Source organism: Orbicella franksi, chromosome 5 (assembly GCF_964199315.1).
Source record: "Orbicella franksi chromosome 5, jaOrbFran1.1, whole genome shotgun sequence".
NCBI lineage: Eukaryota > Metazoa > Cnidaria > Anthozoa > Scleractinia > Merulinidae > Orbicella > Orbicella franksi.
In genome coordinates, this window is record NC_138149.1 from 24,350,098 (window position 1) to 24,375,814 (window position 25,717).

Sequence of the window (25,717 nt, forward strand, 5' to 3'; positions counted from 1 at the left end):
CAAAACAGTGAAAACCTTTTACATTGAGTAACATATTCTACAAAACAACGGCAGAAAGAGTAGTAATAAACCAATACAAAGTTGCAAAGACTGTATTGCATTGCAAATCAAAATGGAGGCTTTCAAAAGATTCCAAATGAGTTTGGAGGTCGTCTGTAGTATAAAAAAGAATGGCGAAGATTATACCGTGACACGGTTTCTTGATGTTCAGCCGAAATTTCTCAAAAATTCCAATTTGGAGCTGAAACTGACAAGCACGCGAACAAGCGCTCTTGTAGGCACAAAGACAAACTGAATCTGGGCCTTCCCGAAAATGTGCCAGCTTATTTTTCCAAGCTACACCTTGTCTATACTACAATAACTCAGTACTTTCAACGACAATGTAATATGTCTATTAACTGTGGAAAGCCTCTTTAATGTATACATCACGTTACGGTGCAATTAAGCTAGGCTTAAAACCATTAAAACCTATTTGTTAATCGGGCTCACTAAACTGCTTCTAACAGCAAAGTGCGAAAAAGCGGGTTACTGCTAAGGCCAATACGACAGGTACTGAGGCCTGATAACTTGCATGACTAGCGACAACGGTGGAGCTCGCAGGTGTGGCAACTGTAGAGTCATCAGCTGGGTCAACAGGAATTACAGGAACCGCCTGATCGTTGCATCTGTTGCTAGTGCAGCACTCAATGTTACAATCTAGCAAGGTTCGGTTCTGCGGCTTAGCATTAAACCAAGTAGTGACAGCTTCACAGGCTGCAGTTTTATCTGTAACAAGGAAATAACACAAGAAGACAATTACTACGAAGATAAATCTATTGAAATGAATGAACACAAAAATTACTACGGTGCGCTACATAATTCTGATCAGGATAGAGATATTGTGAGGCGTCCGACATTTCCAGCTCTATTGGCCAAATGTTCGTTGATATCTCAATGTTGGAAGGCCAATCACCATTCCCCTGGCATCTAAATCTAGCTGTGACATCGCATGTGGTTTTCTTGTACATGTACCTTTTCTCAGTCATATTTCTTAAACTCAGTTGTTCCTGCAAGTGAAGCCAAACGCAGAAAGTTCTCTGCTGTTGCTGTTGTTGTTGTTGTTGTTGTTGTTATAAAATTGTTCATTAGTAAAGAACGTGAAGACCAATTCAAAGTCACTTTATATACTTTATTTATACACTATGGCCTTGCTACGGCCCTGGCGCCTTTTGGATGTAGCTCTCTCTATCAGTCTCTCATTCTCTCTATGTCAATTGATGTTCCCTTAGCTTCCAATTCCTTTTAGTCTCTCTCCTTCTATCTATCTTTCTCTCTCTTTTTTTTAGTCTGTTTGATTGCTTGGCTGGCTGTATGACTCCAACTGGCTTACCAAACGGTTATACAAAAGTTCTCTTACTTGTGCAGGTGATACAACCTCGAACAGTACCAATGTGAACATCCTCAGGTGCGTTGGTATACCGGAATCGTCTTGTCGCTGCGAAACAGCTTTCACTTGAAGGCGACTTATAACTCTGTGTAGAATGCTGAACATTGCAGCTGGCCACGTCATCACCGAAGCATGCGTGACATTCAGTTGTGTTGGCAGCTGTGACGATAAACGACTGTTTATTACAGTCAAACCAAGTGAAGCATACCCCTCGAGATGACATTAATGAATTGATTATTTGAATATTGAACCCACTAGTCGTTTCAAGAATGCAATATTGAATTGATTATTGGAAAATTAAAACCCACCAGTCGTTCCAAGAATACGGCTAATGGATTTAATGTTCTAAAATATCAATTTAATATTGATTTTTGAAATGACTAGCGAGTTTAATATTCAAATAATCAGTTCATAATGTAATCTTGAGGGGTACGCTTCACTTGGCTTGACTTCACTTGAAAATAGCGCCATGATTTCTTTCACAATAGTGGTGCGAACATTGTAATATAAATGGCTTTTTGATTTTGATTTTGATTGGCTGCTTAGATCATACGATTGTTTGATTCTTAGTTTTCATTGGTTTATTTCAGCGGGCTAAAATACATTTTAGCCAGCCAAATTCTCCATTCTAACCCGCAAAATGCGCCACAATGCCCGACAAAGTGATAATAATACTTATTCGAAACCGGCTACACGTTTTAAAGATATAACTTTTAAAATAATGTGGCGAAATATTTTCCAGAAACATTTCTTTTTGTTTGCAGATTAGAGCAGAAGTTAATCATCGAGGTTTTACTTACCATATTTAGGGTTAGATAAATTATGCTCGAAAATTTGAGCATTATGCTTTTGAGCGTCACTCCTAAAATCATAGCATTATTCTCGAAATTATGCTCGTGCCCTAGCATTATGCTCAAAGATGAAGGGTGAATTTTGCGCAAAAAAAAAAAAAAGACGAAATAGGGGCTAACATGCTATTTAATGTCCTTCTTTTAAATAACTACAACGCCTTTGAAATAAGAATGCTCTCATATGGAGCAACAAGAGCTAAATGTCAGCAGTCTCTTCAGTTCGGTTCATGACAAGTGAAAACTGCCTGGGTAGTAAGGTAGTCAAGCCTTCAAACGGAAAACCAGGCCTTCAACACAGCTAAATAAGTGCATAAAGCAGCCACAAAGCCCACGATTGACTTTTTTTAAACACATTATTTTGATGCTTTTATTAGCAGGATAATTTTATCAACTTTTTTGCACCTAAACATGACCATTATGCTGGCATTACGCTCGATGCTCGCACCATAGTATTATGCTCGAAATTATGCCGGCATAATTTATCTAACCCTAACTGTATTCTATTGTAAAATACTCATTCTCGTCCCCCGATTAGCCTGCCACTCTTAAATTCCCTTCTGTTAAAATTACTCGATGCGCTGTCATTAAAAAGTTTCAGGTTACAGACCAATTACTGGATACGTTTGGGAGATAAATCAGGCTTGAATTGTTGAAAATCTTAGTTCAAGAATCCAGCCAATCAAATGATGCATCTCCAGAACCACCCTTACCTCGTGCCGAGGCTCCGCCGGCTAAATTTTTAGACTCTGTTTGTCCTGTTTCTATCGGCTTTTAATTAAAATGCATCTTTTTGACAGTTCATAATGGAAATGATAACAATAAAAGAATATTAGATTACCGAAAAGGGAACACAATGAGATTTCGTCCAACATTTAGAGTTTGCTTGCAAATTGATTGACTGTGCTGACATACAGCTGTTTCCATTCAAATCGTACTCACGAGTGGCCGAGGTCATAGGACGCCATTACCATAATGATTATGCGTTTAGGAACTGAGGAAATTCGCTCTCGGTCGGACAGAAAGCAATGTTTGCAAAGTTGAAATCCTGCTCTAAAACTATACACTACAGGAGTTTGTAACGAGTTTTTTTTTAATAGGGGTTTGTATTTGAGATTGGATTGAAAACTCTGAAAACTCTTTGTCTCCTCTTAGCTCCATGTTATACATACTTTTTCTACAGTTTTAGCGCTTCTGTATTCCATTTGAGCGATTTTAATTTAGCCATGGTTTTAACGGGTTGCCGTGTATTTTTCGTGCGGTACTACTATATAAATTAAAGCGGGCTAAATTGCTTTGTCATCTACAAAATTAAACATCTATAAAATTTGTTATTCCGTGACTTTTATTATCGAGAACAGCATTAATAATGTCACCGCCACCTACGTGATTGAGGTATATTTTAATTGCTGTTTTCATTAACAAACACCGCTAATAGCATTAAAAGCATAATGTTTGCATTTTCAATAGGTTAGGATTTCTGCAATAGGTTTCAATCGTCTGTTTTCTCTACATCTCGTTTTTATTTATATTGAAAGCTTTAGGGGATAAGTTAATTTTTTTACAAAAAGTATTTTGCAGTATCTCCCGCTTGCTTGAAAAGCTGGGAGTTGAAATTTCCAAAATTGGGTCGTCGCATTTGAATCGCATTTAATATCTCGCTGAAGTCGCTTTGAAAGAACCACGCCTCAAAGCCATTTTGTTTTTGTTTGCCGTTTGGTATCCATATAAATCAAGCTCTCAATAGCGTGAGTAGCCATTTTTGTGTTGATTAATTTGAATTGCCTTTGAATAATATCATTTTCTTCGGTCTTGTCTTCAATTTGAAGGTGATTTTGACTTCACTCAGGAGCCCATGGTCATGGGCTCCTGTTTCACTACATCACTTTCTTAAATCAACTCAACAGTACCCTCTTGGACACACTATTTAAATACGGAGAAGATACATTGCTGGGTACGTTGAAAACGACGTGCTCAAATCTTTGAATGCAAGCGACTGAGATTCTCTGCCTCTCAAATTTACATTTGACGTGATTGATTTGTGACGCATACATTAAGCCTTATCTAAGAACACTGCTATTTCATCTTTCTCCTTTTATCTTTTTCCCCTGTACTTTGCAAATTAGCTCAAAAGGTCCAAAAATATATCTTATCCTCAGAATCTCTTGTTTTTTTTTTGGTTGGTTGAAGTTTGTTGTTTTGTGTTGCGATGTATGTAAAGAACACGACTTCACGCCCCTGTACACATATGAAGCTTTCAGCTGAGACAAAAATCAGTTCAATTTTTTTTCGCTAGCAGATGTTGCGTGATATTGAATACGTGATATTAAATAACGCTTTGAATTGCTTTGCTTTGCTTTCCCGATGAAAGAGAGTTTCCAAAAGCTAATTAGATCACGGGATACAACTGCGCTATTTAATATTTGTCTCCCGTATTTACATTTAAGCAGGTGGTTTAATCTCGTTTTTAAAGAAACAAACGAATTATCCTGCGAGCTAAAAGTAAATCAGTTTTTAATGATTTCCTCCATCCTTTTACGAGCGTTGAAGTTTTAAAGAGAGTAAAAGCACCGGTGGAGCGGCAAGATAATTATTAATCAAACGACATACTGAGTATGGCGGCGTCTTGGTTTTTCATCGCTAGCTGGTTTCCCAGCGCTGTGGCAATATTTGGAAACGGTTTGATCATATTCATGATCATTTCAAAGACTTCACTTCATACATTACCTAACGGGTTCGTCATATCGCTCGCACTGGCCGATTTCGCTGTTGGACTAATCTACTTTCCCATATACTTCTTTTGTGGAAAACTTGCCTTTTGCGAAAATAGCTTCGGGTACGGGTACGACTTAGCTGTGCTGGCGATTTATTCTTCCGTTACCAACTTATGTGCTATGTCAGTTGATCGCTATATCGCCATTGTCAAGCCTTTGAGATACGTTGCATGGATGTCTTCGCGGCGTGCCGCCTTGCTCGTCGCTTTGGCTTGGATTATTCCACTCGCACTGGACTTCTTCCCAGCCTTGTGCGCACGTTTGGGAAAATGCAACTTGACAAACAAAGCTCTCATCTCCAGCAAAATGATTTTATTGGAGATTGTTCCCTGCTTATTTTTGCTTATCATCACAATACAGATCATGCTAACAGCCAGAAAGCACTGGTGGCAAAATGCCCGCCTTCGGGCTCAATTGCGAATCCCTCTCGCCTACCGCCGACGTTACAGAGAGATTTCAACAGCAATGGTTATCATCATTGTACTTGTTGTGTTTCTGGCTTGTTACTGCGTAGAGTTGTACAGTGTTGTTCGTTTTCTTTTAAACGCTTCGACACCAACTCTAGAAGTTTTTCACGTCATTACTTTTCTAATAATCGTTAATTCGGCTGCCAACCCGATAGCTTATGCTATGTTCAAGAGAGACATTCGTAAGGAGCTTAGATCATTTTGCAGACATTCCAGGCCAGCAGATGTAACACAACATGCTGGCACTGCAGTTTGATAATAATTATAATAATATTAAAATTAAAAACTACTTCTCCGTGTGATTTTCTAACTGAAATCCAGGTAAGAAGGTAAATTGTTGTTCATTCATCTGAGAAAAATTAAATATGGGAAAAAGTCAAAAGCTGCGTTTCGAGAGGTAACTAGTAACTTAGCGAGTACTGTCTTGTCGGATAGAACGCCCGTGGGCATTACCTGATTCTAGAGGGGTAAAACTATACGTTTGCGTGGTTCCCGCCGTCAAAGCTGCCGTTTATGAACGTTTCAGTTTTCTGAAATTCTCCCCTTTCAAGCCCAAATTTAACAAACCGTTTTGGGGTTGAAAGACGAAATTAAAAAAGGTCGCAAAAAATAATACGAAAAATGTCAAGGTAAAAACACTATGGAGAAAGATTCAAATTTACGGCTTTATTTTTTTTTATACGAGTTTTTTTTTAGCAAATGTAAAAATGTATATTAAACTCAGAAAACCCATTCAATTAAAATCCTTTCAACAAAATCCCTTCAGGCAATTAACTAAAATATCTACCACATCCGGTGAAGAAAAAAAAAGGACAATGATTAGTATTACTGAATTAAATTCTTGTCAAGGGATCGGCAAATGCAATTACATTAGGTAGCCATTCATTAATAGCACAGGAGGAGGTTAGGAGTGGCGGGAAATTGGAGTGGGAGGGACCGGGGTGTAATTAATTTAGGAATGGTTCTTGGTCTTTTGCAACCTCGGCAACCTTGCATAGGGAAATCAAGTTCGCCGTTTGTTATCTGTCTTAACAATTGTCAGTAGTAACCTTTTATGTTTATTTTTGGTAATTGTTACTTCTTTGGTATGGCTACCTTTACATCAATTTTAGGTCGTTCTTTCAATTTCTAGGTGATGTTGATCTCACGACACTGCTCCCTTTAATCAACTCAACAGTGCCCACTTAGCAAAACAAGAAGCATCGTTTTTAAACATCGAAAACGCCGTATAGAAAGTTAGAGATGCGAGCGAGATTTCTTCGTCTTAAATTGAGGATTCGAAGTAATTAAGATGAGGCAAGTGACTAATAAGTTATTAACAAATTAACATATAATAAAATCAAAATATCAAAATATTTTTAAATATTTTGATATTTTGATTTTAGAACGTATGAATTAGAACGTATGCTTTAATTGTATTAAAATACAATTAAAGTATACGTTCTAATTTCTTTTTGAAAAGTGAAATAGATTTAGTTTCATGCCGTTTTAGGACTTAGAAGGTTAAAATCGAAAGCTGCTTGATATGTAATTTTCTGCTTTGCCCAGTTGGGTTTGGGAACAGGAAGGTGCAGATTCATGCTTTGGAGGGTATTGTGATGGTGGATGGCATTATTTTGTCTAAAATTAAAATTAAAGTCGATGATTTTATGAACGCATCTAAAAATAAAAAGATATCGGTGAAGGTGACGTCTGTGGTCTAAGAGCTTCCACTCTAGTTCTTCAAGAGCTTCAGTGGCGGAGGAATATTTTGGCTTGTCTAGAGTCAATTTCGCTGCCTTGTTTTGTTGTACTTGGAGATTGTTCATCAGTTCGGTGCTACTTTTATCACTCCATATAATGTCACCATAGTAAAAAAAAAGTGGTAGAATTAAGGAGTGATAAAGTGTTAAGCGAGTGTGTAGTGGTAGGAGGGGCTTGATTCGTCTAAGGAGTTCAGGTCGCTGGTAGGTCTTGTTTACAATGATTTTTTGTGTGTGCTCATTCCAAGACAGATCTTCTTTGAGAGTCACGCCCAAGTATTTGAAAGTAATAGCATGTTCAAGAGGGCTTTCATTGATCTTGATAGAAACAGTGTTTAAAGACTTTAAACGCGCGTGCTTCCAAATAAAACAAATCTTGAGTTAGCGCAATTAAGGGTGAGCAGATTAGACTGAAGCCATTGTGAAACAGTTTTTAAGTCTACATTCAGATAGATATCGACGTCCTGGGCTGTTTTAGCAGAGTAATAAATTAGGGTGTCATCAGCATAGAGGATGATCTTGCAGTGTCTGAGACACTGAGGAAGGTCGTTGACGTAAATGATGAACAGTAGTGGTCCAAGTATGCTAGCTTGGGGTACTCCAACTGAGATAGGGTTCCGACAAAAAAACAACTTCCAATGGAGACGACCTGTTCACGAGCAGAGAGATCCAATCCATGGAGTTGTAGTCCAAACCTAGAGATTTTAGTTTCTTGAGTAAACGTCGGAGGTCGACAGTGTCGAAGGCCTTCCTGAAGTCGAGGAACATGGCACTAATAGCAAGCCCGTTATCCATATCATGTAAAATGTTCTCAGTCAGATTGGCAAGGGCCACCTCAGCTGATAGGTTTGGGCAGGAGCCATAATCGGGGACGGAGACTGTAAGACTTGGGCTTGGGATCCTCGCGCACCTATGATATGGGACAATTTTTCTATTTTTAGAACAAATTGCACCATCCTGACGACATATATCCGCGCGGATCTACACACATGTCGTGGGTTCTCATGTGGATGTTGTCATGTTGCGTACCTGATCAAATGGTGAGAATTGCGAGATTTTCCTGCGGATTTTTCAAAGCGATGGCAGGGAATAAGGCAGGGAATAAGAACCAGGGCACTTATATATAATTTTATGCTCTGAGCTTAGGTGAGCTAAGGTGAATTTTTTAGGGTCGAATTAAAGTGGACATTTTGAGTGTTTGTAGGGTCTTTGGGTTTGCATTAGTCTATCACAGAACAAATTGCAAATGACAAATGCCATGCCAAATTTACCATATATTATTTTAAGTAAAACAAAGCTCTCTTGTGATTTATGACTATCACGTGATTGCTATACTGCCCCCCACTAAGTTGTTGCGTAATGAATATAAAATTCCTCAATATTTCATAAAATGAAGGGAAATTTAGCCCTTTGTCTAGGAATATCATTGCTGGAGACGCTTAATGACCTTGTGAGGCAAATAAGGCACCCATTATGACCTGATTTACCATTACAGGCTTATTCATTTCCCTTATGAAAAGGAACATTTCCTACAACTACGGAAGCTTTTTACAAAATAGATGAAAAAATTTGGTCAGGTTTAGGGCTACGGTTAGGGTAAGGGTTACCTCACTTAGTGTTAGGGTTAGCCTTTAGGGTTAGGCTTAGGGCAAGGGCTAGGGTTAGGCTTAGGCTTAGGCTTGGGCTTGGGCTTGGGGTTGGGCTTGGGCTAAGGCTTAGGTTTAGGCTTAGGCTTAGGCTTCGGGTTAGGGTTAGGGTTAGGGTTAGGGTTAGGCTTAGGGTTAGGGCTAGGGCGAGAGCTTGGGCCTGGGTTAGAGCGAGGGTTAGGGTTAGGGTTAGGGTTAGGGTTTGGGTTAGGGTTAGGGTTAGGGTCAGTATATCAGTTGAGAAATAGAAATATATATTTGTTTTAAAGGAAAAAATAAAAGCACGTAACGTTTTTTTCGGTAAGCAGCAGTAAGAAATGTTTGCTTTAGTTAAGAACTGGCAGCTAGAAGTTATTGACGTCATTTAAGGTAGCCAAACATAGGATTTTACACTTCGAGAACGAAACAATGGTATTTGTTGATAAATTCGTTAGAAAAACTACAGGCATGAGCTGCTGGGTTCTTGAACGCGATAACAAGTCTTCATTTCACTGATAAAGTGATAAATATATGATCATTTAGCGTAAAAAGCTACACCCGAAATAGTTTCACATTGTTGAACAACACCAATAGAGTTTACGCACCATTGCCTGGTCACATGACTAGTTATTATTTCAAAACGTTGTACCCTGTTTGAGCGGAAAAAAACAACTAATAGTGAGTAAAACTAGTAATTTTTCAATTTGTTTTAGAAAGACCTGTTTATAGCATGTTTTAAATTTTGCCTATTCTGCATTAAATCCCTGCAATGTAAGGAAATAGGTCACGGGATAATATTAAAGTATTCATAAAATCTTTTAAAAACGGGTTAGTTAATGTTGTATCATATTATCAACATTTCCTTTACCTAAGTAACACGTCGACAGCAAATGGGCGTAAAAGTTCTTTTGGAAACTGGCTTATTTACAAAAAATGTGTTTTGTGACGTCATGACCACGAAACGTGCCATCCGACACTGAACATCACTTTATACCCTTGATATGATGAAATATAACTTATTGTTTCCAAAACACCTAGCACAGTAGTTTTCTTTTTTGATAAAATGGGCTTTTGGAAACATTTATGTTCTCTGCTGGGGGTCTTGGAATAGCCTCAAACACCAGTTTCTGTACGTTTGTGCAAACTTATCTGCCAGAGAGATGGTTCAGAATAAGAATTTCACTCTGGAACTGATTTTGGGTCACTGTTTAAGCACAATGAACTATGGAAAGTCACATTTAAACATCCAGAAGGTGAACCAAATAAGGCAGAAAAAGTGATGATCCGGATTTCCAAGTCCAGTCCACATTCTCAACTCCTAGAATTACTATAGTCCAGTAGCATTAATTCTAATCATCACCCGGCTACCTTGGTTTAAAATTTGTTCGTTATTTTGTCTTTTCCTTGTTTTCTCCATGGGCAGAAAACCTTCTTCGGCTATTTTCAACTCTGAGAAACCTACAGAATTTCGAAGTTCAGAATTTTGCTACGTCGAAAATCACCTCGCCAACGAGTTCGTGTAGGTCGCTATTTTGCATTGTTTGTGATAATTATCTCAATCCCGGGGAAAGCTTTTAGACAGAGCAATTCAAGGGATCATTCGTTTCCTCAAATATGCTATAGTCTTGACTTTGCTTGTTCTGGTTCCTGGCTAACAGCAGCCTTTATTTTCACATACATCTTGCAATGCATTATGGGTAACTATACTGTTGTGACACGGAATGCACCTTCCCGCCAAGTCAAGACATATTATAAGTCTAAAACCAGGTCAAAACATTCATACTTTCATAGGCCCGGTACCTACTACTTGTCATGTAACTCGCCAAAATACCTTTTTTGTGCCCTTGAAGTGACCTGCTTTTAGACCTGCTCTGTTTTGGTCTGACACAGTCGCAAACCAAGTTTCCATCTTTTAGCGCTTAACAGCACTCTTGGAATCGCCAACTGCCGCAAACATTCAGTTCTTCGAATGCTGCATGTCAATTTACCGATCGCGAGACTTAAATGATGTGCTTTGACCACCAAAAACAGCTATTTAGAAGACCTTCTGTCACTTACACGTTAATAAGCTTTCGATACGTGGCATAATCGAACTTCTTCAATCGATATATTGACATCGAGGCTGCTACGTCATGTGTGTCTATTTCTCAGACCCAGTCTGCTCAGGTGAGACCGGGGGGGAACGCGGCTCATCGTCGTAAAGTCAGTAAAAGTAAAGCAATGGTTCCAAGCAAAGGTCCACTTAAGGTGGTATGGTACCCTCAATATGGACCCAAAAGTTTGTTTAAATATGGTGAAAAAAGATCAATTGTGTGCTATTGCACTCAAGAAGAGAAATTAAATTTCTAGAGTTTTACTCAAAATGGTTGCTATGGAAACCAGCCACAGCCTTTTGAAGAGTGTTTTATAGTATTGACGCAAACACTTCCTGCTCTTTTACAAAACAAGAATTGACTGTCAAATAAGCATATCATGTAAGTTTCTGTTTTGTGCTGTGATATGAACCTAAGTTTTGACAGTTAACTCTTATTTTCAGTGCTTTTTACAGCTTTATTTGGAAATAACCTTATTTTTACCACACCCAGTTGACAAATCATCTCATGTCACGTGACAGACCTTAAAATGTTACGATTTTTTTGGTTTATATCATCACGACACTATTGGTCTTTGATGAGCCCAAGTTTCAGAAATTCTACTTAAAAACCTTGCAAAGTAGAAATGTTGGCGCGAAGTCAGTCGGTACAAAAGTAAACTTTTGAGAAAAATGCACTCTAAGTTTCTTATACGAAGCATTAAGCATTTAACGAGCCACAAATTGTGTGTGTGTGGGGGGGGGGGAGTGCAGATTGGATCTCGGGGGAGGGGGTGCAATGGTTGTTCTATTTTGTAAAAAGTTACCGCAGTTGTGGGAAATATTCCTTGTCATAAGGGAAATGAATGAGCCTGTGACGGCAATTCGAGGCGAAGCTTTTCACAAATAATTATACCAATCGAGTTGTGCATGTCTTAAAAGTTTTTTCTAAATAGTTTCGTTCATATAAGTTAAAAATAATCTATATTTTTGGTCACGTTCTTATAGTAAACAGTCGTTGCTATGGCCGTTGCCACGTGAAAAAACTTATACTACTGTGTACTTTCCTTAAATTTCACACTCATCTGGAAGGAAATTCGGCAAGATCGTTTCAAAATGTTTTTGACAAGTCCTCAAGGGTCTTAAGTCTTGTATTTCCAAGAAATTGAATTTTTCATGAACATCGCCATATTTTAGGGTACCATACCCCCTTAACAAATTGACGTCAGTTTTTTATGCGTCTGCAGCTGTCCTCTTATTGATGATAAATTGCGTCCTAACATTGTCAAAGTGGTTCCGCTGTAAACTTTGACAATGTTATGACGAAATTTTTCATCAATAAGAGGACAGACGCATAAAAAACTGACGTCAATTTGCTTTTTTACAATAACAAGACCCCAAAATGGTCAAATGGCGGGAATAAATGAGGTGAAAAGACACTGTACACTTGCCGGTAACCAAAGATAAGTGAATTTTATTCAAAATGACGCGAACATTGTCAATAGCTTTTCTCGCTTTTTGATTGGCTACTTAAAAAAATCCATTAAATCTCATTGGTTAAAAAGTTGACAGTTTGACAGCTGAAAGTTGAACTTGAAAGCTTGCATAAATTTAAATTTTATCCGTCTATACTCTTATTGCTGATAAAATCAGCGCTCGAGAAATTAGACAGTTCTTGCAAAAAAAACAAGACTTCGGGCTGTGAATGAATAATAAGCTTATTTGCTCGGGCTAGTTGTACACGTAAGCTTTTGCGTTTGTTCTGTAAAGAAAAGTTAACTGTAACAGCCCAACTTCTAACTCTTTTGAAAAATGTTCCAAGATGTTCTTTCTTTCTCTATTTACTGTTTGCTTAAGTTTTTTACCATTCTATGTGAAACTTGAACGATTAACGAAATGAACGGTCGAATACCTAAGGATAGACTGGGCACTAGAAGGTTAAATCACGTTTTTTCTCAAAATCTATCTGTATGACCCCACCTTCAAATTTCAGGAATAAGAAATTGGTTCTAATTGAACATTCATGTAAAGTAAAATAAAAATCTTTAGGAATGATTTTTCGCAAACTAAGAAAATGTGAAATCAAAAATAGCTCAAAATCTGTCTTACAGATTTTCTAAAAAGATTGGGTCTAAACGTGATTCACCCCTACAAATCAACTGTGAAAATTTCATTATAGGTTGCACAGTAGGTTTTCGAACAGTCCTCGATCAAAGACTGGCTTTTACAATCTTGACGAAAATGCCCTTTATTTAAGCGCGCGCTCATGTGACGCCATGTATCGCGTACGAGAAATGAAGAGTAAATTAGAACTCTTTTACCAGTTGTTTATCGAGGTTTTTTCATATTTTTTGGCGCCAGGCTTTGAATGGAGTTTGAAACTATTCTACGTATACCGAAGTGATTTAACGCCTTTCAAGTGCTGAAGTGGTTTTCGTTACTTGTGTCATTTTTGCAGGCGCAACTAATACTGACGTCTGGCGAGCAATCATAGCGCGCGCTACTGAGTCTCCGAAAAACTGTAAGCCACCTTAAGCTTATGTAAAAAAACAATCTACTCTGGTGTCGAGTTAATTCGTGAGTTTCTCAAATCATAACCAAAACCTGTTATTGATAGTTTCTTATTGTTTCTGTTTGTTTGGGGAGTTTGCAAATGTTTTTGAAATGAAAATCTGACGCGTACAAGTAACTCATGATCAATTGCATAGTGCAGCGCGTGCACTTTCAAGTCCGAATCGGTGTTTTCAATTGTCAACAAATCTTGACAAAGATTTCTTTCGTTATCTTTTGTGCTGAGATGCTGCAACAATTTTCACCAAAGCCAAAATGCGACTAACAGGGTGAAATTGTACACTGCGAAAATAAAATAGACATGACAAGGAGTTTGGATAACTCAACCAACAAAATGGAAATCGTTATTCGAGTTGATTAAAGAAAGTGTCAACGTAACTATGCTGATTAGGGACTGTGCAATAATTACCTGGAGAGGGGGGGGGGGGGGGGGCTGGAAAATTAGAGGAGGGGCATAGGAGAAAATGACAACAAGAGATAGGGGGGTTGGATGTAAAGTTTAATACATACAGGGGGAGCATTACTTTTTCATTCCTTTTTGCATACTGGAAAAGTAGTGGAAGAGTTATTAGAGTTCCAATATGTATAGGTAATCATACGGTTTTGAGTTCAATTTGGAATTAATTTGCACGAGTGAGTTTTTCAAAAAGCTGAAATTTGCACGAGCCGCTTCGGCGAGTGTAATTTAAGCTTTTCGAAAAACTCACAAGTGCAAATTAACTCCAAATTGAACGAGAAAAACCGTATTGATTACTTATTAATAATATAAACATGAAAAAATTCGCGCGGAGGAAGTGCCGGAAGATCTTTCTTGAAGACATTTTTTCTCATTTGAGAAAACTTTTTTCAAAGTTTTAGCGCAAAATTTTCGTCATCATCATTTACGTGATATCATTTTCTTAAAAAAGTTCCTATTGTCTTTCAGTCAATCATAATCCAGAAATTCAATGTGTAATTTGCACTGGTGTTACACTTTTTGCACTGATGTTACACTGTTTGCACTGGTGTTACACTTGAACTGCACTGCTCTTAGCCAATCAGAATCGAGAAATTTTTTCATGTGTATTATTAAAATACTAACATTGGAATAAAACTGACAAATTTATCAACGCTAAGGTGTTCTGATCTATGAACTGTAGTTTTCCTATCTGTCATGCAGTAGAAAAGGAATGCCTCTGTTTTATATCTTAAAACAGTGCTATTTTATTTTCACTAGGATTTAATAAAACAGGAAACTTAAATTAAAAGTTGCAAAAGTAACCCTATAATGTTATTCAATGAAAAAGAAAGATGCCAATGTTAGCACACATGGCATCATAATTTAGCAGAATGAAAAACCCAATTGTTGAAATTTTAATAGCAATACAAATTTAAAGTATGTTAACTAAAACACAGTATGATTAAGGAACACTCTTCCGCTTATTTCTTGGACAATTGAAAAAGATGTAAAAGCGCTTACCAACCAGCTGCTGAAAATGTATCTAAAGCAAAAAGGTCTTAAGATAAGTGGAAGCAAGGTTGAGTTGATTGTTCGAGTTCTCACCCACGCACCCGAGAGCCTTAGTGCCAGAGATGCTGTGGAAGATGAGGAATCTCCTAATTCATCCGAAGACGACACAAGTTCAGAGTCCAGTGATTCTGACGACTCTTCAAATGACTGTTCGACATACTGTCGAAGGGTCATTTTAAGAAATGTTTGTACCGGAGGAAGAGCTCCAACAAGTAAACTAGGTATGAGGTAATCAATGGGAGGAGACTTTTTCAGGGGGGACTTAGCCTTAACATTGTCATTATGTGAGGGGGGGGGGTTGAAATTTATTTTTGCTTAATGAGAGGGGAGCATGACTTAATTTTGGGGCATATTTCACCCATTTTCTTGCCCCCCTCCAGGTAATTATTGTTCAGTCCTTTATTTCTGCTGTATTCACATATTTTCAGCTAAGCTTTTAAGAGTGCCTGCCTGTAAAAATCAGACAAATTCTTAACTTCGCGGCAAGGGTCGAAAATTCGATTTCGCTTATATTCCTATGGTAGATAGGCTAGGGTATGACAAAAACTACTGGATAGTTTTTTTGGCAAAATATCCTTTTATTTCAAAGAAATATGCAAATTACCAAATTCCGTTAAAATCGTCATTTGACGCACCATTTTATTAAACAAGTTTGAGAGCTTCGCATGCAAAACCACATCATTCTTCCGTCTTTAAAACACTCAAATATTTTTGTGCAATGTTTAATTGTGTACTAGGTTGATTTTAGGGAATGTTGCGGTTTTCGTTGGGTGTAAAATAATTAAATTTCGAAGACATGTATTTCATTCACTTAAAAGTACTTCGTAAAAATAATTGATTTTCACCATGTGCAAAACCTTCAAATGGATTAAGCTTCTGGTGGTTGAATCGCAGAAGGATGGTCTACAGATTCCTGTAAAAATTTCTTTGGGCAAATGATTGTGAGCGACGCGAGAGCTTTTCAAAGTACGTTGAAAATGCAGATATTTGACCGTCCGTCGTCAAATTTCAATTTACGGGTTAGACATATATTTTAGCATGCGCCACATGTCTTGAGCTATGTTAAGTTGAAATAAACACAGAGCTGATAATTTCGAAATGTTCTAACCTTATTTACGGTAAAAGGCAGGTCCAAACGCCGATTTGACGTGTTTCCGTCACCATTCGTCGCACACAAAGCAGGAGTTTGCTTTTGTTTACACAACGTCCGATGTACATCGCCAACTGTCAACTTATTTAATGGTCGAATACCATGAATCTATGACCCTCTTTCGACACATATGATCAGCACTGCATCTAAGTCAAAAACGGCTAAGTGATTTGTAGATAGTTGCTTGCTTTGCACTCCACCAAAACATTTACGTTTGATCATCGTTTGATCTATTGCTGCTTGAATCCTTGCTTGCAGCGGTTCGTTGTTTGTTCGTCACGCAATGCTGTCATCCCATTTTAGGGGGTAGGGGTAGGACAATTTCTATCCTAATAGGTAAGGGTCCGTAAGGCTTGGAACCACAGGGAGCACACAATCTTGTTGAGTAGGAAGAGTTTAAATCAAGCAAGGAGAAGAATGAATAGTTATCAATTGCCCGTGTTGTCATCTTTTACTAGACAACCGCTACCTACACGCCCTGCGTAAATAGTGTAACGCTAAACCCGTACCTAGGTCTTTTCGCGCTGTGCAATTATTTTTGGTTTACATATAATACAGAGGGCTACCCTCTGGGAAATGGGAGGTGGCCGCTTAATAGGGGCTGGCCACTTAATAGAGGTTTGTGTACCTTGAATACTTTTTCACCATCGCCTTATAAATTTCTTGGTGAACATGGAGTCAATTCAAGACAATCATTATAGACGTCATTCTCGGAGACCCAGGGGCAGTTATTGGGAGCGGGAAAAAGTCCAAACGGGTGAGAAAAAAGTTCGGGCGAAGACCCTTTTAGACTTTTTCCCCGCCCCCACTAACTGCCCCAGAGTCTCCGAGAATGACGTCTATCATGATTGTCTTGAATTGACTCCATGTTTACTAAGAAATTTAGCTAAATTTATAACCCGATAGTGAAAAAGTATTCAAGGTACACAAACCTCTATTAAGCTGGCAACCCCTATTAAGCGGCCACCTCCCCATTTTCCAGAGGGTAGCCCACTGTATTATATGTAAACCAAAAATAATTGCACAGCGCGAAAAGACCTAGGTACGAGTTTAGCGTTACAGTATTTACGCAGAGCGTGTAGGTAGCGGTTGTCTAGTAAAAGATGACAACACGGGCAATGGTTAACTATTCATTCTTTTCCTTGCTTGATTTAAACTCTTCCTACTCAACAAGATTGTGTGCTCCCTGTGGTTCCAAGCCTTACGGACCCTTACCTATTAGGATAGAAATTGTCCTACCCCTACCCCCTAAAATGGGATGACAGCATTGCGTGACGAACAAACAACGAACCGCTGCAAGCAAGGATTCAAGCAGCAATAGATCAAACGATGATCAAACGTAAATGTTTTGGTGGAGTGCAAAGCAAGCAACTATCTACAAATCACTTAGCCGTTTTTGACTTAGATGCAGTGCTGATCATATGTGTCGAAAGAGGGTCATAGATTCATGGTATTCGACCATTAAATAAGTTGACAGTTGGCGATGTACATCGGACGTTGTGTAAACAAAAGCAAACTCCTGCTTTGTGTGCGACGAATGGTGACGGAAACACGTCAAATCGGCGTTCGGACCTGCCTTTTACCGCAAATAAGGTTAGAACATTTCGAAATTATCAGCTCTGTGTTTATTTCAACTTAACATAGCTCAAGACATGTGGCGCGTGCTAAAATATATGTCTAACCCGTAAATTGAAATTTGACGACGGACGGTCAAATATCTGCATTTTCAACGTACTTTGAAAAGCTCTCGCGTCGCTCACAATCATTTGCCCAAAGAAATTTTTACAGGAATCTGTAGACCATCCTTCTGCGATTCAACCACCAGAAGCTTAATCCATTTGAAGGTTTCGCACACGATGAAAATCAATTATTTTTACGAAGTACTTTTAAGTGAATGAAATACATGTCTTCGAAATTTAATTATTTTACACCCAACAAAAACCGCAACATTCCCTAAAATCGACCCAGTACACAATTAAACATTGTACAAAAATATTTGAGTGTTTTAAAGACGGAAGAATGATGTGGTTTTGCATGCGAGGCTCTTAAACTTGTTTAATAAAATGGTGCGTCAAATGACGATTTTAGCGGAATTTGGTAATTTGCATATTTCTTTGAAATAAAAGGTATTTTGCCAAAAAAAACTATCCAGTAGTTTTGTCATGCCCTAGCCTATCTACCGTAAAGATATGAGCGAAATTGAATTTTCGACCCTTGCCGAGTTATTTTCCATATTTATGGACAGGGACTCTTAATATGTTCGCAAAAATTTATCAACCTTACTGACATATTTAAAAACTAGAGATATTGGTCGCGGTCGCACTAGAGAGTTAACCGGGTTATTTCTAATTAATTAATTACGGTTAACCGGGTTACCGAAAAATCGTGATGCCGCCGTAATTTCGGCTGTTCATGGAACTTCAACCGGGTTCACGGTTACCATAGAAGTTAATTGATGAACAATAGATTTTTCAACCGGGTTAGGTTAATTTCAAACCACCTTTTTCCGTGCTTTAACCCAGGTAAGTGGTCTCTTATCAGCAGTCTGATCAGCGCCGTGCATTGGCTTTTTCGCAAAATGTGTCAATCATCACGGTCTGCGTGTGAAATGTCCGGCGCGTGTTTCCTTTTGCGATAAATGGCGACAGAGTACGACAAAGGGCTTGAAAGGAGTGGAAGCTCATTCGAAATTGCTCTCTAAAAAAGCCATGCCTTGCAGGATTCCTATGGATTTCCCCAAACAATCGCTGGTCTCTCGGATATACCCAGACTCGAGGACGATTCATTCGACGGCGATGGAGAACACTCTGACGTTTACGCGAAATTAACATCATGTTTGAAAGAACTGCCTTAGAAATTTGCGTAGTGCGCATTAGAAGGAAGAGGGACTGCCTTAGCCGTGAGTGGGGAGAAAGGAAACGAAAACAAAGAAAAAGAATCGAGAATATAACAACATGGTCCTCGAAGTCTGCCATTTTGTTGGTTTATCTCATGACGTCAATTGAGTTAACCCACTTCATAACCCATTTCAGTGCGGCCGCTCATAAAATATAACCCCGTTATTTTATTATAACCAACCTTTAACCGAGTTAGGTTGCTTAGAATTTTTAACCGGGTTTCTAAAAAATAAACCCAGTTAACTCTCTTAGTGCGGCCGCAGCCATTGTATGAGTTCGATGAACCTTTTCACACGAAAGTGCGGATGTCCAATTTGTCATGTTTTACTGACTGAACAAACCACGCGTCGGTGGGCGCTCTTATTCCGATAGGCAACAGAGAATTTGAAAGTGAAGAATGATCATCGCAGTAAATTTTCCAATTTACGCAACTGGAAAGAAGAAGCCCGAAAAGAATCAGGGCTTCAACGGGATTTTGACCCGTGACCTCCGCGATACCGGTGCGATGCTCTACCAACTGAGCTATGAAGCCACACATTGGGAGCGAGGTCAATTAATTGAGTTCATATCTTCCCTGAAGCCCTGATTTTTTTCAGGCTTCTTCTTTCCAGTTGCATAAATTGGAAAATTTACTACGATGATCATTCTTCACTTTCATCTACTACCGCAGTTCATCAGTATATGAATTATTTCATATATACTTCACAACAGAGAATTTATTGGATTTTTACACAAAGTTAACTGAGCAGTATCTACAAACTTATTGGCTGGGCCTTGACGAAACATCAAGCGTTGTTTACAATTATGGTAAAAACCAAACTTGTAATTATCTTTTTACTTTTCGGTCGCGATAGACTCTGACGAATTCCTCGCAAGCGTGTGGCAAGAGGAGCTAGGAAACTTTGAAGTTCTGAAACTCTGCTATATCCAAATATACAACAACTAGTTTTTTTGCTGTGTGATGGAAAAGCTGTTAATCTTTAACATATGTAAAATTTAAAGTGGAGTAATGTACAGCTCATGTAAAAGAAGCATCGGGACACAACTTGGTCAGTGATATAAGCTTAAAGCAGGACATACACCTTATTCCAAAATGGCAGCCAATTTATTATTCTTTACTGAATTTGTTTGCATGTTAATTAGCCCTCTCTGCCTCATTTTCACTTCAAAATTCTTTTGTAATTTGTACATGCTGACGAGGCAAAGAGGGCTAATTACCATGTAAACAAAAGAATAATAAACTGGCTGCCATTTTGGAATAAGGTGTATACCTAAATTTGACAATGTCTTAGTTCACTCAAACTGGAGCAGCTTACGACGAAAATACTTTACAAAAATTCTAACAGACAAAAAAATATTGAAAGATCTAATCATTCTTCCGGAGGTGGGGAATATTATTTCTTTGAGCTACCAAATTTCGGGCTTAAGTTTTTTGCCGGGCCTCCACCCAAGAGATTTGCTAATTTAAGTAAGCAGGAGTTGAATCAGCTGGTTGAACAAAGGCACTCAGCACTCGGAGACGGACCCAAAAAAAAAAAAGAAAAGAAAAAAGAAAAAAAAAACTGGTCTGTATCAACCTTTCGAGGTCAGTAATGCATTGCAGGAATTTTAGAGAGAATTTTCTAGCTATTTGACGACAATAAACTTCAGCAAAAGCTTTCATTGTAAAACTTTCCTGGCATCGAAAGACATTTACAATTTTAAATATTTTCGGCGAACAAATCTTGAACATGAGAGAGCTTTAACAAATTTTTCTTTGTGAAGTCTTAATTACGAAATCCTTCTGTTCCTAAAACGCGATAAAGATAATATTTTTTTCTGAAGTTTAGCAAAGGAAGTTTTATCAAATATTGGTAGCCTCTGATGAATTATTTCAGTTCCCGGGTTTTAATTTTGCTCAAAAGCTCGTCGCTCGATCGTGGATTGAAATCTTAAAGAAACAACCGCTCGAAGGAAAGACTTCATCGTGCACAAATATAAGCTTACATTTCCGACATTTTTCTCAAGACCTCAGTCTTACCAAATAACGAAAGTGACAGGGATCATTTTTAAAAGCCATTCATGTGTTCAACTTCAGCCTTTGACGCGCAACTCATCAAATTTTTAAAACGAAGTGGAAGGGAAAACGTAACCCACAAACCTGGTATTGAATGAGAGCATCTCAAACAGCTCAAAGCCACGGGTGTTAATTCGTTTTCTTCTCCACTCGCTTTTAAGAAATGTCTGGTTCCATTTAGTTCTTTTCTTTTGCCGAGGAGGCCGTGAAGGACAGAGAGCTGAAAAGCTTTAACTATTTGCAGTTTGTTTTCAATTCTTCGGAAAACTGATCCAAATTTTTGAGAAACGCTTTTACCGACTGCAATTTTCGTTTGTTGTCAGCTTGATATTTAGGTTAACTGAGCAGTTTGAAATTATTTGTTTGCCCGAGAAACTAGTAAGTCACCGCAATCGAAGAAAATTTTGATGTGTCGCTCTGTCAGATTTGTTAATGAACATTTTCGCACGGTTTATTTAACAAATTGACGTCAGTTTTTCTTGCGTCTGTCCTGTTATTGATCACGAATTTCGTCAGAACATTGTCAAAGTAGCTGTGGATCCACTCGGCTATCGCCTCGTGGATCCGCAGACTACCTTGACAATGTTCTGACGAAATTCATTGTCAATAACAGGACAGACGCATTAAAAACTGACTTCAATTTGTTTTTTACGATGACAATTCCCTCTCACTCGTAGACACATCACATAAATCATAAATTCATGTGTCTACCCACTTATTAACAATAAAACTTCGCCAATAAGCGCGCGAGAAATTCTGCAGTTATCGTAAAACGAGCTTTTGACTTCATGTAAGCCGGACGAGATTCAAGAGAAATCTCAAAATAAATCTCAAAAGTCTCAATGTTATAAAAGAAATGGTAAACATGCAGTGTGCAACTATCGAGTTATGGATTCTCATGGGAGGTTTGCTAAGCACTCAAGAGGGTAGAGTCGCACTCGGTTATCGCCTCTTGCAACTCTTACTCTTCTTTCGTGCTTAGCAACCTCCCGCGTGCATTCATAACTCGATAGTTGCAAGGTGCACGCCTACCATTTCTTAATCTGCAAAGTTTCTTTAAGCCAATAGTTTATATTGAATTAAAAAGACAGTTTTGAATTAAGGTTTTTACGAGCTTTAGGTTGACAGAACCTCTCCACTGTACATAAGTATCTTCAGCTACGGCGGAAGTCAAAACAATTTATCTAACGAGAGCCTTAAATTTTTTACGATAATTTCTGCTGAAAATAAAACAGATACAAGGATTCATGGCACAATTTACCAGAGCCATGAAATTGACAACATAAAAAAGATATCGGAAGGCACAATTCGACCATATGATGATGTCCGTAAACATGAGGAGAATAAGCCAGATAGCGAGGGGAAGCCAGCACATTGCAAACCCTAACACTATAGCAATGGCCATCTTTAACACATTTCGCTCCCTTTGCTGGCGTTGGTGTCCAGCGTTGGCTGATTGCTCGCCTGGAATCTTCTGTGACTTGAGTTTATCCAACGGGATAAACATAAATACAACTGTAAAAGACAAGAGGTAATTTTTATGAGAAGAGGACTCTCCAAAGACTTCATTCCAACGCCGCTTACAAACTAGTTTTTCTGGACATTTAACCAGTTTGAATATTAAGAGCTTTGGGGAGTTAACAGCTAACGCGACGATCCAAGAGGCGATAATGAAGAACGGGCACAACTTTGAAGAGATGAGTGGGGAACGGAGAGGAAATACCACAGCACCAAATCGATCCACTGCTATCAGAACCAGGCTTTGAATAGACACAAGAAGGGAAACACCTATCAAGAAGTAAACCAGTTTACATAAGGCCTCGCCAAGAGGACCATCGATCATCCAGGACTCTATATACAGTATTTGTATAAGCTGAGGAATCTTGAATATCGGTAACATGATATCGGACATGGCCATGTTTACAATGAAAAAGTTGATGGGTTTTCTCATAGTCTGCGTCTTGAAGACAATTATTCCGATCACGGTGTTCCCAGCCAGCGAAACAAGAAAAATCAGACAGTAAGCAAAGATCGTGCCAATTTTTTCTACTGTAGAATTGCTGGGGCAGCTCGATGACTGCGTTGCATTCATCGTTGTATTCACGTTGTCCGACATTGCCGTTCAGTTCATTCTAGCTGATTTGCTCACTTAGTAACAGCACTCTATTAGTATGTTCTGGCGAAGAGGGGATAACTTTTCGGCCTGATACCGTCTTTCGCGCGAAAAGAATGACTGATTCAGACATTTGCACGACAGACCTTGGTTTCAGCTGTCCGCCTCTTATTTGCACTAATAGTGACGGTTTCTGTTTCATGAGCAGCTCAGCAAATTGGAGTGGCCTATCAGCTTGCGCCACAAATTGCTTTTCATTTCGCATCTTAGCGTCAATGAAACTGGAAGCAGAGAGTGTCCTAAAATGTCACTGCTGCGTCAAATGATATAGCAACAGCTGGCTGGATTGTTTTTCAGCTTTGTTCGAAGAATGATATAAACCGTTGTTAAATTTGCGTCTTTCTGTTATTGTTTGGTGTGCATGAAATTGTCCATCAAGACGAGTCAGTGAGAAACACAGAACGTGGAAGGTTAGAGCCCGAGCTCAATGAAAACAATTATCCTAAATGCATCTTGTCGGACTGTAAATTTAGAAATTTGACAGTCATTGTCGGTAAAACCAGTTATGATCATCAAAATCGCGGACAAAGCCAAAAAATCGATTTCGCTGATAATTTCTATATTGATAGACCCTTGTGCCAAAGTAAACAAAACAAGGGTAATTTGTTCTGATATTCGTCTTTTCTTTGGAGTAAGTAAATAAATTTAGAACTGTTGAGTCTGGATCTAGAAAGATTTGTATATTTGAAGGATCGAAGTTCATGTCAGCGTAAGTCGAAAATTATTTGTGAATTTTCCTTTGCCATAACATTATAGTTAGGGCCTTGACCAATTTATTGACGGCATGAAAAGCATATATTCTCTATTCAACTATTTTCTGAATTTTTTTTGAAGACACCTTGCGGCTTTTTTTTTAAATAGCTTCGTGGCATCCTAAAACAACAGTCAAAAACGCTTGTCGGTACGCGAAGAAAAACCCAATAACTATATTGTAGACACACTTTAAGAATAGACGTTTACAGATATAATTGCATTTTTTTTTGGAAACCTTTTAGTTTTGTGGTAACCTTTGTTTGAAGTTTGCTTATTTTCGAGTTCTGCAGCTGCCATTTTTTAAGTTAAAACTAAGCTGACCACCAAGAAACAATTGATCGCATGGCGAAAAGTACATTAGAAATTTAACACGAAATCCAATAGAAAATCGAGCAGTTTCAGTTCTTAGTGAAGAAAAATCTGGCACCAGAATAATTTTAAGTATTTTACAGTCTTCTTTAAATTTTCTTAAAGCTTAAGATATAAATAGTTGCCTAAAATAACACCGAAAACAATTTTTCTTGGGAACGAGAAAACGAATTTCAAAGTTCAGAGAAATTGTGAAACACAGGTTAAATTTCATCATTAGTTTCATTTTACCGGTACTTTCAAGTGATTCATGCGAAGTTCAACATCTGTTTTCGACGTTTGGTGTTGCTAGAAATGATTTTTTTTTGAGAGGACATTTAAAACAGTCGTAGTGAAGTGTGCAATACGATGTAACTAATCTTGGTACAAAGTTTTTGTTCACTTGTTACTCGAACTTTTGGTGAATTCCGTCTTGAATATTATAAGCTGAATTAAGACGAGACTTGGTTTCTGTCTGATCTAAAAAAATTAACTAAATTGGAGGTAGACTCTAGCAGCTTTTTGTTTGTTTACAAGAGTACTGTCAATTTGTTTACACAAGATATTTGGTGGCTACTGTAGCATGAAGTTGCTTTTTGTTGATATCTTTGGTTTCGGTCGCAAATCTCCTTTCTCGCTAGTTCAGCTGTGTTAGTTTTACTTTTCAGAATATACGAACCACGAAAACTGTTTTCTATGACAAACACCGATGAAACAATAAATAATTTTATTGTGTGAAACTGGGGAGGATGGTAGCGAGGCCTGGAACCGAGTTTCTACGATCGAGCCAGTTAAAGAAATTTGGCCGAGCGAGACTAAGTACTGGTTTTTGTGGGAAAAAAAAGAAAAGGAAAAAAAAAAAAAAAAAAACATGACGGACTTCCGTAGGCGGAAAGCATTTGTAAAGTTTGCAAAGTTTTGTCAACGTTTTGGGTATTTTACGTTCAAACATCTAAAGTAAAGTTTAAATTCAAGCCCTACATCTAAATTCTGGACATTTTGAAGGAGCGGAGATAAAGATTCAATTGTAAAACTGTAGGCAGGAACTCCACTACGAAGTAATGTGGATGTTTATTTCAGTGTGAGCCAGATCGCAGTCATCACGGTGTAATATTCCATCCGAGCATTTTTTAATGTGTGTAGTGGTGTAATATCAACGGGATAAACTGTGGTATTTCTTTATTTCTGACCCCATGATGGTAAGGGTTACCTCTTTAAACAGCTTCTTGACCCGTGCATTGGGCGCTTTTCTGTTACGTTAAGGTTGAGGATTTGGCCTGTCACCTAATTGTACTTCATGATGTCT

At 38.3% G+C, this 25,717-nt stretch overlaps 3 protein-coding genes across 3 annotated transcripts in view; 1 reads left to right on the plus strand and 2 right to left on the minus strand.

Moving 5' to 3' along the window:
- LOC145487105 (QRFP-like peptide receptor) overlaps nt 1-25,717 on the minus strand; it is a 166,450-nt gene that overhangs the window by 124,002 nt on the left and 16,731 nt on the right. The gene's annotated exons all lie outside the window — the stretch shown is intronic.
- Nucleotides 4,779-5,771, plus strand: LOC145488707 (octopamine receptor beta-2R-like). Its single transcript, XM_081467629.1, has one exon. It carries the CDS (start codon nt 4,890-4,892, stop codon nt 5,769-5,771), a length of 882 nt encoding a protein of 293 aa, XP_081323755.1. The 5' UTR covers nt 4,779-4,889.
- On the minus strand, nt 21,228-23,686 carry LOC145488000 (QRFP-like peptide receptor). Its single transcript, XM_081466766.1, has one exon. It carries the CDS (start codon nt 23,251-23,253, stop codon nt 22,318-22,320), a length of 936 nt encoding a protein of 311 aa, XP_081322892.1. The 5' UTR covers nt 23,254-23,686; the 3' UTR covers nt 21,228-22,317.

Excerpts from the sequence above, each read along its gene's own strand:
- LOC145488707 (XM_081467629.1), top strand. The coding sequence starts at position 4,890 with ATGGCGGCGTCTTGGTTTTTCATCGCTAGCTGGTTTCCCAGCGCTGTG.
- LOC145488000 (XM_081466766.1), bottom strand. The coding sequence starts at position 23,253 with ATGTCGGACAACGTGAATACAACGATGAATGCAACGCAGTCATCGAGC.